This window comes from Tachysurus vachellii, chromosome 18, assembly GCF_030014155.1.
Source record: "Tachysurus vachellii isolate PV-2020 chromosome 18, HZAU_Pvac_v1, whole genome shotgun sequence".
Lineage (NCBI taxonomy): Eukaryota > Metazoa > Chordata > Actinopteri > Siluriformes > Bagridae > Tachysurus > Tachysurus vachellii.
Window position 1 is genome coordinate 2,491,588 of NC_083477.1, and position 13,937 is coordinate 2,505,524.

The 13,937-nt window shown below is 40.7% G+C and overlaps 2 protein-coding genes across 4 annotated transcripts in view; both read left to right on the forward strand.

The window, feature by feature from the left end:
- Nucleotides 1–4,800, forward strand: part of pheta2 (PH domain containing endocytic trafficking adaptor 2) — an 8,467-nt gene extending 3,667 nt beyond the window's left edge. For 2 of the 3 annotated variants that reach the window (XM_060892908.1, XM_060892909.1), the window contains exons 2-4: nucleotides 210–315; nucleotides 1,679–1,976; nucleotides 2,404–4,800. In XM_060892908.1, coding sequence (XP_060748891.1) covers nucleotides 235–315; nucleotides 1,679–1,976; nucleotides 2,404–2,858 — 834 coding nt within the window. In that variant the 5' untranslated portion in view covers nucleotides 210–234 and the 3' untranslated portion in view covers nucleotides 2,859–4,800. The remainder of the gene's footprint in view (nucleotides 1–209; nucleotides 316–1,678; nucleotides 1,977–2,403) is intronic. The other variant, XM_060892910.1, reaches the window with a different exon arrangement.
- Nucleotides 4,801–7,695: 2,895 nt separating this feature from the next.
- Nucleotides 7,696–12,340, forward strand: mylpfa (myosin light chain, phosphorylatable, fast skeletal muscle a). Its single transcript, XM_060891989.1, has 7 exons — nucleotides 7,696–7,842; nucleotides 8,606–8,701; nucleotides 9,957–10,032; nucleotides 10,846–10,950; nucleotides 11,031–11,109; nucleotides 11,220–11,268; nucleotides 11,482–12,340. Exons 1-7 carry the CDS (start codon nucleotides 7,840–7,842, stop codon nucleotides 11,581–11,583), a joined length of 510 nt encoding a protein of 169 aa, XP_060747972.1. The 5' UTR covers nucleotides 7,696–7,839; the 3' UTR covers nucleotides 11,584–12,340.
- Nucleotides 12,341–13,937: the final 1,597 nt, after the last annotated feature.

Below are 13,937 nucleotides of genomic sequence, written 5' to 3' on the forward strand. Positions count from 1 at the left end.
GTCTTCTGCTGGTGAAAAATAGAATAAAAATCTCTATGCATGCAAGAAATAGGCAAAATATTATCATACATGCTTAAAAAAAAATAGAGCTTGACAACTATACATCTGGGTTAGGTTAAAAAAATATTTCTTTTTTGTTATTCACTTTATTCACTCTATACTTTATTATTCACACCAGTCGTCCTTATTGTTTTTTTTTTCCTGAGTAGTTCACATGACCCAGGTGGCGCTGTGATGAAGATCCACCGGAGAATCTTAACCCACTACCTGTCCTGCACCTCACCGGTGGATAAAGAGGGATATCTTTATAAAAAGGTTCATTGGCTGTGTGTCATGTCCTGTTTCCTGTCCTGTGATGTCATACGAGTGTATACCTGCTGTACTAAAACACACCAAACCCAACAACTGTATAGATTTCATTTTTGCCCACATTCTCCCTTTAATCCACTGAGTCTATAATTAGCACGAACTAGAATATATAATAGAATATAATAATTAGTCATTATAATTTGCCCTCATTTTTATAATGTCCTATTTTTTTTTATTAATAAAACCAAGCTAAATTTATAATTGAGGTCTTGTGCACGACTCTTAATCACTTTCTGGAATATTCCGTCCTGTACTTTCCCGTCTGCGGTGAACAACCTGTTCTTCATGCATAACTTTACTGCATGCTTTGGATTTTCAGCTCAATAGATCTGGCACGCATTAAAGGGTGGGTCTGTTTTCATAACGATGCTTTACACAATAATTGAGGGATTCCTCTGTCACGTCTCACGTGACATCTGGTAACTGATGGGAGAAGAAATGTCCTGTAATAACCTCCTCACGCCTCACTGTGAGATCTCGTAACAATAACTCGCTGGTCGTGGCGGTGGTTATAAGTTCAGGCGCCTTTTTCACTTTCCACCAGATCACTCGCAGAGACAGACAGAGACAGACACACACACACAGACACACACATACAGACACACACACACACACCGGCGACCAGGTTAGCACTGTGAGTTTTTTTTTACTACTTTTTGTGATTTGCTTATATATATCTATATGGAAAGAAATGTGTGTATATGTAACTTGTATGTATACAAACTATGTATTTTTGATTTTTTGGGGAAAAAATATAGCTCTAAGTTCAAAATCTTGATCTAGAATCATGATCAGTAAAACTGCTGAGATTTATTACGAACCACGATTATTAGACAGCGTAATGAAGTACGTCGCTGTTCTTTTATTTGTTTCGTCTGTGACGCTGAGGGAAGTTTAATAAAAGATTAAGAGTTGCTCTAAACTATATAAAGGTGTGCAGTTCTAGTAAAATATTCAGCAACGTGGTAGCGAGATACAGCTGTTAGCACCATGATATTTTCCCAGGACGGCAAGTTTCTCTCCTTATGTGACTGCTTTTTTTGTAAACATTCGTTTTTTTTAATCAAAGAGTCGTAAAAATTTGTTTCTAGTTCATTTTGATATTGAATGTTTAACGAACTACAACATAGTACAGAAAAAAAATGCAGCTTGGCATGTTATGAAACTGCTGCATGTAAACAAACTCCTTTCTTCCTGATTCTTTCCTGTGTCATGAAGTGTAACTTAAACTTTAACTCTGAGTGTTACAAAAATCTGTTAGTTTATCTGTCTGTCTTAAGAATATTCTTTCCTCCATGTCGTTCCACAGAGAGGGAGAAACACGTCGTACCTGCGCCGCTGGTTTGTCCTGAAGGGGAATCTGCTGTTCTATCAGGATCGTCCGGCTGACCGCCGTCTGCTCGGAGTGATCGTGCTCGAAGGCTGCGTCGTTCAAACCGAAGATTCAGACCTCACCTTCTCTCTGGTGTTCACCGGCCCTGGACTTCGCTCTTATCAGCTCGCTGCAGAAGATCAGCCAAGCAGAAAGAGCTGGGTGAACGCTCTCCTGTCAGCCAGCCACGTCTACATCTCACTGCTCGTCAGGGACCTTGCACATCTTTACCAAGGTTAGATATATAGATAAAGATAGCAATATGAGCAGTTTGTGGTTTCTTCTAGTAACATCTAGTCTGACATCTGCTTACAGCTGATTTATTGGTTCTGGATCTCTGGATTAAGGTTGCTAACATTTCTTAACTTCATGTCTTTGGGTTTAAAATAGCAGAATTAAAATAGGGTCCTTGGGCTAAAATAGCAGAACATAAAATTTGTTTGGTTCGGGGTTTAAGTTCCTGGGCTGAAGTCTTCGGGTGTAAGTCCTTGGCCAATGTTCTTTGGTTCCCAGACCAACGTTCATGAACTCTAAAGTTCCTGAGTCTTAAAGTTCTTGGGATAAGTTTGTGTGATAAACTTCAGTTTCTCTTCAGTTCTCATGGTGCCTTAAAGAGATTAATAATTTTACTCTCTTTTTATCCCTTCTTTTTTTAAATACAGAAGCTAAAGAAGGGAAAAGCCTCAGTGATTCTCCTCATTCTTCTACAGCGACAGATTCCTGTGTGAAAATGTCCAGCTCTGTCATCGCCGCCTTCTATGCAGGATCACCGTATTTGTCTCAGAGTTCTGCACTGACACACAGAGACACGAGAAGCTACAGTACGAGCCACGCCTACCCCGGACACCACGCCCACCACGCTCCATCCGTGCCAAACAGATCAGCTAATAAACGATCACCGAAACACTGGCCCAAAAGAAACGCCCACGTCACGCCTCTAAACGGCCCCGCCCCAAAATACGGGGAGTGGCCTTTAGTTGGATTCAACCCGATGGACGAATTTGTTAAACTTCACGAGTATTATGGAAATGAGGTGAAGCAGGTTAGAGCTGATTGGCTGAAGAAGAAACAGCAAGAGGCGGGCCATGTCGAAGAAGATCTTATCAGTTTAGGGTGATTTAACTCATTCTCGCACCCTGAATCTGTATCAGTGTGAAATAACAGATACTTTAACGATAAGATCTAAACACCATCGTATTAATGCCTGATTGAGGAACGACCAAAGGAAGTGAGACGTTCTAGTCGCGGTGCGACTTTTACAGAAAATGATCATGAAGATCTTCTCTTTTCCTGTTCTGAACAACTCAGCACACCACTTCTTCATTTCTGTTCTCAAAACCCAAAAAGGAAACGAGAAATGCAGATATTGACTAATTTAACCCGAGGGCATGACTGCGTTCATTTTTCTACTTATCTCAACACGTGGTAGCAAAGTCAAGACGTACGTTAGACCTAATTCAGGCGTGACGTGATTTTAATACGTGGGAACGTTTTCATTAGGGTTCCTTTAACTAACATTATTTAACTAATCATGAACTTCATCATCAGATTAAGATTAACACATTAAATAACACTCGCAGTACATAACATGTAATAAGTGAAGGCTAGAGTGAAAATTCAACATGAAGCGATGTCAGGGGTCCAAGCACCGCTCAGAGAAGCAGCAGGCGACGTCACACAAGGACACAAGGACAGTCCACAATCTCAGGTGACAGGTGAGGGTCAAAACCTGGAACATGACATCAGCTTAATAAGACAATAAATTAGATTAGAGACCGGATTAAAAAAAAAAATGTTCATATAAAAAAGAGATTTCGAAAGTGAATTTTTTGCTCATTTACCTGGACATGGTTTTAGTCACTGATTGCAACAGTCAGATGGTGTACAAATGGTAGCTATAACCTTTAATCAGTTGTTCTTAACCTTGCAGCTTTAAACAAACTTTAATAAACATGATGTTTATTAGGTGTGAATGAAATTTCTGGTCTGAAGGCTGCTATTCTCCAACTTTGGATTTGCTCCAAATAACATGTACATTTGAGGCCCGAGACCTTTAATCTACAGTATTACATTTATTAAAGGTGCGGTGCACGATGTTGGAAAAATGCTTCAGAAAACCGAGTCTGGACGACAAACAAAACAAACGTGTAGCCAATGAGCAGAAAGGGGCGTGTCTTGTCAATATGCGTCAGAGAGAGTGATCAGTGCGCATGTGTGACATTAGCAGAAAGCGATTAAAACATTGACATGGCGGATACCTGCCGTTACCTCTGCCTCGGGTTTTAGGTGTTAAACGTCGTCTTCTGCGTGAAACGGCGCTAAACCTTTCACGGTACAACACACAGTACTACAAAAACTGCCCCAGCAGGTTCCGCCATAATAGTTGCCTGGGTTACGTATGTATGTGTGGGCGGAGCTATCAAAACAGAGGTGACACCCATTTGGGTTAGAGGCGTGTTTGTTTTGGTGATTTCAAATGTCAACATTGGCTTTCAAACATCGTGCACCGCACCTTTAATCCCGTCCAAACTCAGAACCCTCAGTATTACTGAGAAAGGTGCTAAGGTTTCTCAAGCACACTTTCACATTTACGTTACATTTATGCGAAACGTTAATATTACAGAATATCCCTAGAGTCGCTTCTCCATAAAGCTCCTGGCAGGTTAAATACCTCATATATTTTATGCTCAATTTTACGCTTTTATACGTGTATCATTAAGGACTCCTTTTCTACTTCTACTTACGTAAACCTTTCTCGATCAGACTCTTATTGAAAGATCGAAAATATTTTTTATATTTTATTTTATTCTGGTGTACAATACTGTAATCACCACACACGGTGAAACACGAGCTGTATTGAGTTAAAGACTTAAAGTGCTAGACATGGTTCAGGCCAACAGGGGGCGCTATTCTCTCTGAATACAGTTTATTACTGGCTAAAACATTCATTAAACCAAAAGGAAAATATGACTGAAACTGAGTTGGTCAGTTTTATGATTTTCTTTAATGTGATTGTAAACCAAAATCTTTTTTTTTTTTTTTTTCTCCTTACTAATAAAATGTCACAAAATATATCAATAAACTTGATACGAAGTGAACAGTCGTGTCTTTCTTTAAGAGTTAAATGCAGATTCTGAGGGTGGCACGTTCGCCTCACACCTCCGGGGTTGGGGGTTCGATTCCCGCCTCCACCTTGTGTGTGTGGAGTTTGCATGTTCTCCCCGTGCCTCGGGGGTTTCCTCTGGGTACTCCGGTTTCCTCCCCTGGTCCAAAGACATGCATGGTAGGTTGATTGGCATCTCTGGAAAATTGTCCGTAGTGTGTGATTGCATGAGTGAATGAGTGTGTGTGTGTGTGTGTGTGTGTGTGCCCTGCGATGGGTTGGCACTCCGTCCAGGGTGTATCCTGCCTTGATGCCCGATGACGCCTGAGATAGACACAGGCTCCCCGTGACCCGAGGTAGTTTGGATAAGCGGTAGAAGATGAATGAATGAATGAATGAATGAATGAATGCAGATTCTGAGAGTTTGAATGTTTATGAGAGTTTTATAATTAAAACGCCTGCTCATTTTAGAGTTGGATCGTGTTCTAATTAAATATTTGATTTGGTTATAAAGTACATTTATTGAACGGATTATATACCATTTTAAATAATAATGATAATAAAATGCTTCACGATAACACCCAGGAAGTCGCTCTGTATTCTGTTACATGTATATTATAACAAAAAACTATCAGTCACTCGTGATTCGCTGCATCTGAGACCGAGCCGTAGTCAAAGAGAAACACGACGACCATAAACCTCCGGTAAAGGATTGCGGCTGCGAAAGACTTGAGATGTCAAAGGTTAAACGTGGAGGTCAAAGGTCACAGGAAGTGTGAGACAGGTGTCTCTAGGAAAAAGCAAAAACAAAAACTTTCTCCAGACACAAAAGCGCTGATCCAGTGTCACCAGAGCAGATGGGACATTTCCTTTAGTTCTCACTTTGTACCTCTTGTGAGGAGAATTTCTTAGTACGAGGAGAAGTTTTGGGCCTCACGATTATTTATATCGATCCACACAGACATTAAGACAAGACCGATTTAATAACGAATTCTACAAATGTGTTTCTATTAAATTTATAGAGATCTCCATGTGTAAGAAGACATGAAGTCTCACACGCAGTTTGTTTAGCTATTTTTGGTGCCTCTCAGCTGCTTCCCATAAGCTTGCAAACTATAACACCCCCAAAACACACCCCTGAGGAACTCCTGCAGTCTTCGCAAGCTCTCCACCGTATTCCTTCCTTCGTTTGTCTCGTCTAATCCTCTCTGGCACACACGGCTGTGGATAGCTTCACACTACCACAGATCAACTTTCACTCTGAGAGAGAGAGAGAGAGAGAGAGAGAGAGAGAGAGAGAGAGAGAGAGAGAGAGAGAGAGACTCTGAATATGGACACAGCCATAGGAGGGATCTTCATCTGCGTCTCTATACTGGGAAGGACATTAAACCTATTTTTGATTGGGACACACAGAAGTGGTCACTAAATACAGTCATCATCCCTGGTGTATAAATCACAATCTGTGTGGAAATGATTTTGAATTAGCGTCTGATAAAAGCCTGAATTTTAGATTTTTAGGTGATAAATTTAAACAGAAATCTAATTATCTTGACCTCAGAATTTCCCTTGGATTTAAGAGCTGTTTGGACAGCTGTGTGTGTGTGTGTGTGTGTGTGTGTGTGTGTGTGTGTGTGTCTTTGTTATTCCCAATTTAGGGATTAGGATTTGTGTATGAAATGTAAATAAAATCAAATATTTAATAAAGAATGAGAAGCTTTAAAAAAATGGTGCCCCAAACCATTAATCACTATAAACCTCAATATTCTCCTCATGTTCATCTTTAACTGAACGCTTATTAGAATTTCCTACTTATTATATTTTGCGTGTCACTGCTCGAGACTAAACTTCTCACCGTCTCGTTTTATCTACAGGTTAAAAACCGCTTCATCGATCGGCGGTTTTTTTGGAGGCCTAAAGAGAGAAAGCTGAAGTAATTTGTACTTGTAGGTATAAACTAAACACAGGTAACATCCAGGTAACATCAACTATTACAACTAAAGACAACTACAAGCAAAGACACGATGAGTCAAAAGTATTGGAACTCTTTAGAGTTTATTACACAAAATTTTGTGTTTTCGTGCCAGATCTGATGCGGTGAAACGATGTCTAATAGCAGTCACATAAGTCATTTATTAACCACATGGCCTCGCATCTTAATATGTCTCTAAATGAGTATTTTTTAGATTAGAGTTAGTTTATCCAATCTGAACATCCAATCTGATCATCCCTCGATTCGCTAAACGTTTAACAACAGACGTTTCCTCATTCCTTTATCTTTTAGTTATAAAATGAAAAGATCATCGATACGTTCGGACAAATATCCTTTTACTTCTGTATCTGTAGATCCAATGAATATAAACGTATCATTTATATCTATAGATCTTATAGAGTCACAAAAAGTATCTTAGACCTTCTACCTTTGTATAGATTTAATATATACTTTATAGAGATTTAATGACGTATAAATGAATGCAGCACACAGCACTTTCAGTGTGTGAAAATATAAACCCATAATGCTCAGATGCTGAAGATACAAAACGTCACATCACTAAAAGGCAACGTAAAATTCCCAGACCAAAAATACCGGCGAGGGATTACAGTGACGGAGAGGTGAAAGAAGGGCTGGGTCTGAAGGAGAAGGGACGGGTGGACGCACGGGCAGACGGGGACGCTGGGTCATTTCTGTCATGGCCATATTAGTCCACTTTGTATCAGAGTATCGGATTCAACCCCCATTCCAAGACTGGTGGCTATTTCGGAGAGCACGTAAGTCGATAGCATCCCTACTTCTGTCCCTTCATCACCCCTTCCCCCTAAAATCTTATCCCTCCATCCGTTCAGTCCATCTTCTCAGCATCAAGCCAAACTTAAGGCCAGGGCTATAATTAGAGGGAACCATGAGGTATATAAGCCCCCTGGGGGACGAGGCCCAGACGCGGCTTCACACAGTCTTCTCTTCTTTGAGCTTCTTAAACATCACATACACACCGTCTCAATGGTGAGTAAGAACATGCTTGGAAGCATCCTCAAAGCTCTCAGCAGGGTTTAAAGGCTTTTTTTTCGGATTCATGGATTCTTTCGTGCATGGATCGTGGACGTACGCTTCACCGAAAAACCGGGACAGGATAAACCATTCCTAAGACGTTCTTTGATTTAGAAATCTTTTTTATTTTTTTTAACGCTCGTAAAAAAAAAAAACGTAAGAATTGATACGAAATGATAGACAGAGGCTCAGTGTAAAAGCATCCGGAACAGTGGAAGGAAGTTCAGGCGAGGGGCGGGCTAGAGCTTGTCCTAATTCTTTCTGATTAATGAATCTCGAGAAAGTTAGAAGGTGGATAATTGGGCCGTTAAGGAAACATCTGATTAAAAAGAACCCTTTTTATTATGGACCTTTTTTTTTTTTTTTGAGTGGAAACGTTTCTGTAGGAGCAGATGATTGTTTGCTGATGTACGAATCCTCTGGATTACGCTAATTAGCTGTATGTTGTTATAAAAAATGCCTCTTAAATGAAGAATTTGTACAAAATATTAAAAAATAACAACAATCCAGCTGAGAAGTTGTAGATTTTGGAGACGGCTCAGGACTTGATAATAATAAATTAGAAGATAAAAAAAAAAAAATCACATATTTCAAAACTTGAGAATTAGAAAAGGAAGTGTGTGTATGTGTAGCTGATGATGCAGATGTGTAAAGTTTAGTGTTTCTTTATTAGAAACATGTGATCTGTGTATTAAACCTGGAACCTGTACACCTGCAGGCACCCAAGAAGGCCAAGAGGAGGGCAGGAGGAGGAGAGGGATCCTCCAATGTGTTCTCCATGTTCGAGCAGAGCCAGATCCAGGAGTACAAAGAGGTGACACACACACACACACACACACACACACACTACATACAAAGAAGAGACACAGCACGTGCACTGATGTGTCAGTGTTAACCAGAGTCGTCTTTGGACAAACAAACACTTGTATTTATGTCGTAGTTTACTGGAAGGTAGAGCTGAAGTTTGCTAATCTATAAACTAGCCGCCTGTGTGTCAGAATACGTTTCTCTGGAAAAGGAAAGACAAGCCGCGTCTATCTATAGCCTCCATCCCTGAGGTTTTAATAAGGGAAGGGAAGAAATATGGCTTCACACACACACACACACACACACACACACACACACACAGCAGATCAAATGACTCCCTCTAATGCTAATAATTACAAGAATGTCATTAGTGGACATTTCTCCTGACTTCTCTGACACTCAGCTGTTCTTTAAACAGCAGGTTTTACTGTGTGTACACACTCTCTCTCTCTCTCTCACACACACACACACACACACTCTCTCTCTCTCTCTCTCACACACACACACACACACACACACACACACTCACACAGACACCAGCAAATGAAGAAAGAAAGAAACTTTAGCTTTCTCACTCACGCTAATAATTGTGCCCAAGCTAATGACTGAAGCTAAGATTGAGCTTGATGAAGTTTTTATTATGAACTGAAACAAAAACGAGACGGAACACGTTCAGTAAATTAAACGAATTAGCATAAAGCTGTAGCTGGCTAATACATGATGCTAATTATTCTGTAGCCAGGACTGTGGACTATTTAAATGTGACAGAAATATCAGAAACATCAAAATATCAAAATTTACCTCTGATATTTTGGTAAAATACTTAAAAATAATTTTAGTGTATGATTTGTTTATTAAAACATTTAAAACTAGATAATAACGAGCTGTGTGTGTGTGTAAGTGATATCACTACTGAGGAGATGCCTGACATTACTCTAGAATCTGATCTGACGCATTGCGCTGACCGAGAAACCGAAGTGTGTGTGTGTGTGTGTGTGAAGGAGATGAAGGAAGGGTAGAAGGGTGTGCAGCTGTTTGCTGAGGTCCTGAAGATCTTCTTGGGTTTCATGAGATTTCAAAAAGACACGAGGGCAGAGAGGCCGTGAAAACTCTCCACACACTGCCTGATGGATAGAAATGCACACAAATCCATTTATTTATTTAATTTACTAATTTATTTATTTCAGCATGTCAAAATGACAGCAGAAAGGATCTGCAGAATAATTAATTAATTAAAAACCCGTCTCCTGTAACTTTGCTAGGCTTTCACAATCATTGACCAGAACAGAGACGGGATCATCAGCAAGGACGACCTGAGGGACGTGTTGGCCTCAATGGGTAAGAACTGAACACGAGGCGACCTGAACAAAACAGACGAGCGAATGGAGGAATAGACAGATAGACTTACTGACAGATGAGTAAACAGACAAAAAGGGACAAAAAAAAGCAACCATACACTAGCCTGAGAAACAAGCACACAAGACAAACAAGTGACTCTACAGACTGACTATGCATGTAGACAGACATGTGGATGGACGGATGGATAGACAGATGGATGGATAGATAGATAGATGAGAGACTAATCCTAGATAGAGAGACAGATAGAAACCGACTGACAGACAGATAAGTAGACAGACAGCTAGAAAGACTAAGCCATGTTATCCTTAGACTGATGGGTAGAAAGACAGACAGCCAGATATACAGACAGACAAAGAGACCAAAGCATTGATGGAGACAGGGAAAACAGACAGACAGACAGAGACAGGGAAAACAGACAGAGACAGGGAAAACAAAGACAGACAGACAGACAGAGACAGGGAAAACACAGACAGAAAGACAGGGAAAACAAAGACATACAGACAGACAGACAGAGACAGGGAAAACACAGACAGAAAGACAGGGAAAACAAAGACAGACAGACAGACAGAGACAGGGAAAACACAGACAGAAAGACAGGGAAAACAAAGACAGACAGACAGACAGAGACAGGGAAAACACAGACAGAGACAGACAAAGATATAAAAGGGTGAAGGCACAGGAAGACATCAGACAGACATGAGGAAGTGTGACTTTTGTGAACTTTCAGTAATTTAGTAATGCAGAGTCCTTCAGTGTTTATTAAAGTCTGTCTGTCTGTCTGTCTCTCTGCAGGTCAACTGAATGTGAAGAACGAGGAGCTGGAGGCCATGATCAAGGAGGCCAGCGGCCCCATCAACTTCACCGTCTTCCTCACCATGTTCGGAGAGAAGCTGAAGGGTAAGACACACACACACACACTCTCTCTCTCACACACACACACAGTATAATACAATGTTGGCTTTATCCGGTGTGCCCAGGTGCTGATCCCGAGGACGTCATCGTGTCCGCTTTCAAGGTCCTGGACCCCGAGGGCACAGGAACCATTAAGAAGGCGTTGTAAGTGCACTGCTTATGTATTCTTATTATTCATTCTAACTTCGATGACGTAAATCAGTTTAAATTTAACAGATAATATTTTAAGACCCTTTTTTCTTTCCCCTGTGCAGCCTGGAGGAGCTTCTGACCACTCAGTGTGACAGGTTCTCCGCAGAGGAGGTAAGATTAAACATCACTGACATCGCAGCTGGAATTATAAACACACTCCAAATAATACCAGAACATTCCATAAATAATCTAAACCATAATGCTCTGATTACTGGTTAGTAACGAACTAATACGTTCAGCCCAGTGTAAAAGTTTGCACCCTCTTACTCTGTAAATACTAATTAAATAATAAAATCATCTCGTTCCTCTCTCGTCGTCTCTCAGATGAAGAACCTGTGGGCCGCCTTCCCCCCAGATGTGGCCGGCAACGTCGACTACAAGAACATCTGCTACGTCATCACACACGGCGAGGAGAAGGAAGAGTAAGAGGCAGAGTAAAGAAGAAGAAGAAGAAATGAACACGCGTCCTTCACAACCGCTCCACCCCACCAGCCCGTCCTCCGTCCCTCCTTTTCTTGCTTCCTTCCTTTTTGTTACTCTCGAGCACTTCGTCTTTTCCACGCAGTCCTCCGAAAGACTCGTCTCGTAAATTCGCCGGCGCAGGAAATCCGTGTCCGTGGCGTCTGTTCGTGGGGGGAAAAAGGGAATCATTTGCAATAAAATCGAATTTACCTTCGTCTCGATCTCTCTTTCTGTCACTCCTTTTCCCCTCTTTTCTTCTCATCACCTCTTGTTCACAGCTGAAACAGCTGATTTGTTTACATCGCACGTCGTTTTTCTTTTTTTTTTCTCGGGGAGGGCGGACGAAAGACAAAATGGAGGGATTTCCTTCTACAATAGAAAAGTCCACCATCCAGCGTCTGTCATCTTGTTTTCCTCAATTAGTCCAGAAAAGAAGGAGAAATGTCCAAAAAAATAAACAACAACAACAACAATGGGGAGGAAGCACTTGGAGCGATGGAGAGAGAGAGAGAAAAGAGAAGGGAAGAGAAGAAAAGAGAAGGTCAATCCATGACAGTAGAGGAGTGGAGAGAGGCGAAAGAAAGAAACCATTCCCTTCTTCTCTCCCTCTCTCCCCTCGTCTTTTCGTGATCCCTCACTTCCCTCATGCTTTGCTGTCACCAACTTCTCTGTAAGCAATAAAAAGGGAGAAACTGTGAATAAAGCGACCTTATATTTTGTACGCTCGCGTCTGTCCATCCTGAGTGCAAGATATATATGAGAGAGAGAGAGAGAGAGAGAGAGAGAGAGAGAGAGAGAGAGAGAGAGAGAGAGCGTGAGTGTGAGAGACTAAATGAAAAGAGAAAAGTTTGTTTGCTATATTCTGAATTAGAGATATCTACCAAGCAAGATTCAAACATGTCAATTAAAAAAATTAGCAGGAATTACAGCCAATCAGATGCCCTTTACACCACGACTGTCCCGCCCACCTGTCAGATATACAGAATCGACTTAACACAGAAAACGAACCGTAAGAAGGAACCCGTGGGGTTTTCACAGACAGCTTTACCCTAAAACTCTTCTTACCAAAAAACAACCGTGAACCAAAACGCAAACACAGAGATTTAATATATTACTGTTTATTATTCTTCACAACTATTATCGTTATCGCAATGATTCATTAATTAAAGACACTGTGTACATTTTCCTCTTCTGTAGTTAAGGAATGACGAGCTAGGATTAATGATTGGTTTATTTTCAAGGTTTGGTGTGTAAAAAAAAAAAAAAAAAAAAATAAGAAAAAAAATGTTTTAAAATCAAACAAAACAAGATAAAAAAAGGGTTAAAATAAACACGAAAACGAACAAAAAGCCGACAAAAAAAAAAGAAGTATCTAAGTATTTGTAGGTTTTAAGGTGTTTATGTTTTAACACTGTACTGTGCACGCGCCCTTCAGAAGTTACGTCTCGGCGTTCAGGATGCAGCACGGTGGTGTTACGGACTCTTTTTTGTATGTAAATCCCCTGTAGATGGATGGAACGTAACGTAACGTAGTTTAACTCCATTTGTTCTCTAAAGTCGTGAGCGTCGCTTGTGCGAAAACTCGGCGGTCTTTCGTTTCACCGTGGTGCTGTTTGTAAAGACGACGTACAACTGCGATTAAACGTTTATCGCCAAAGTGAAAGACTAACAGCAGCACGCGTCTATTTCTGAACGTGAAACGTTAACTGAAGCCTTTTGTCATGAAACACGCGCAGCTTTAACGCCGCAGAAGAGCTAACGTGGGGTCGTCGTCTGTTACGATGTCTGTGGTTTTCTCGCTTCAAAAATTTCACATTCTGGTGAAATTTCAGGGTTTAAACCAACAGAAATACAGTATTACTTAAAGAAAAAAACAAAAACAAAAAAATTAAAAAATTGCTGGTTCTCGTGGGGTTTAAAAAAAATCTCCAAGACTTTTTTCCACCCTGAAGCCTAAACACTAACTCTGAAACGCTCAATTCTTCAGCTCTAATTAACATCAGACTTGCTGAAGCTAGAGGTTTAAAACTAGATTTTTTTTGCATATTCAGTCATAAAATAAATCATAAAACTCGACAGTTCTGAACAAAGAAGTTTGTGAAGTTCAGTCTGTTCCTCGGCTCCCTCTAGTGGCCCAAACAGACACGGCTCGCTTTCTTTTCTGTCCTCAGCTCGTACCTCACAGGAGTCTCTTTGCATAGACACCCTGCGTTCAGTCACGGTTTATAAAGCGCCCTCCTGGAGATCGACGACAACGAGGTTTAGCGATGTTCTTACTGCTTCTGTTTACACTTCGCTTGTCATTATGTGTGTGTAGC

Coding starts and splice junctions, on each gene's coding strand:
- mylpfa (XM_060891989.1), top strand. Junction 8,702..9,956: donor AGATCCAGGAGTACAAAGAG/GTGACACACACA, acceptor TAACTTTGCTAG/GCTTTCACAATCATTGACCA. Junction 10,951..11,030: donor GTTCGGAGAGAAGCTGAAGG/GTAAGACACACA, acceptor CGGTGTGCCCAG/GTGCTGATCCCGAGGACGTC.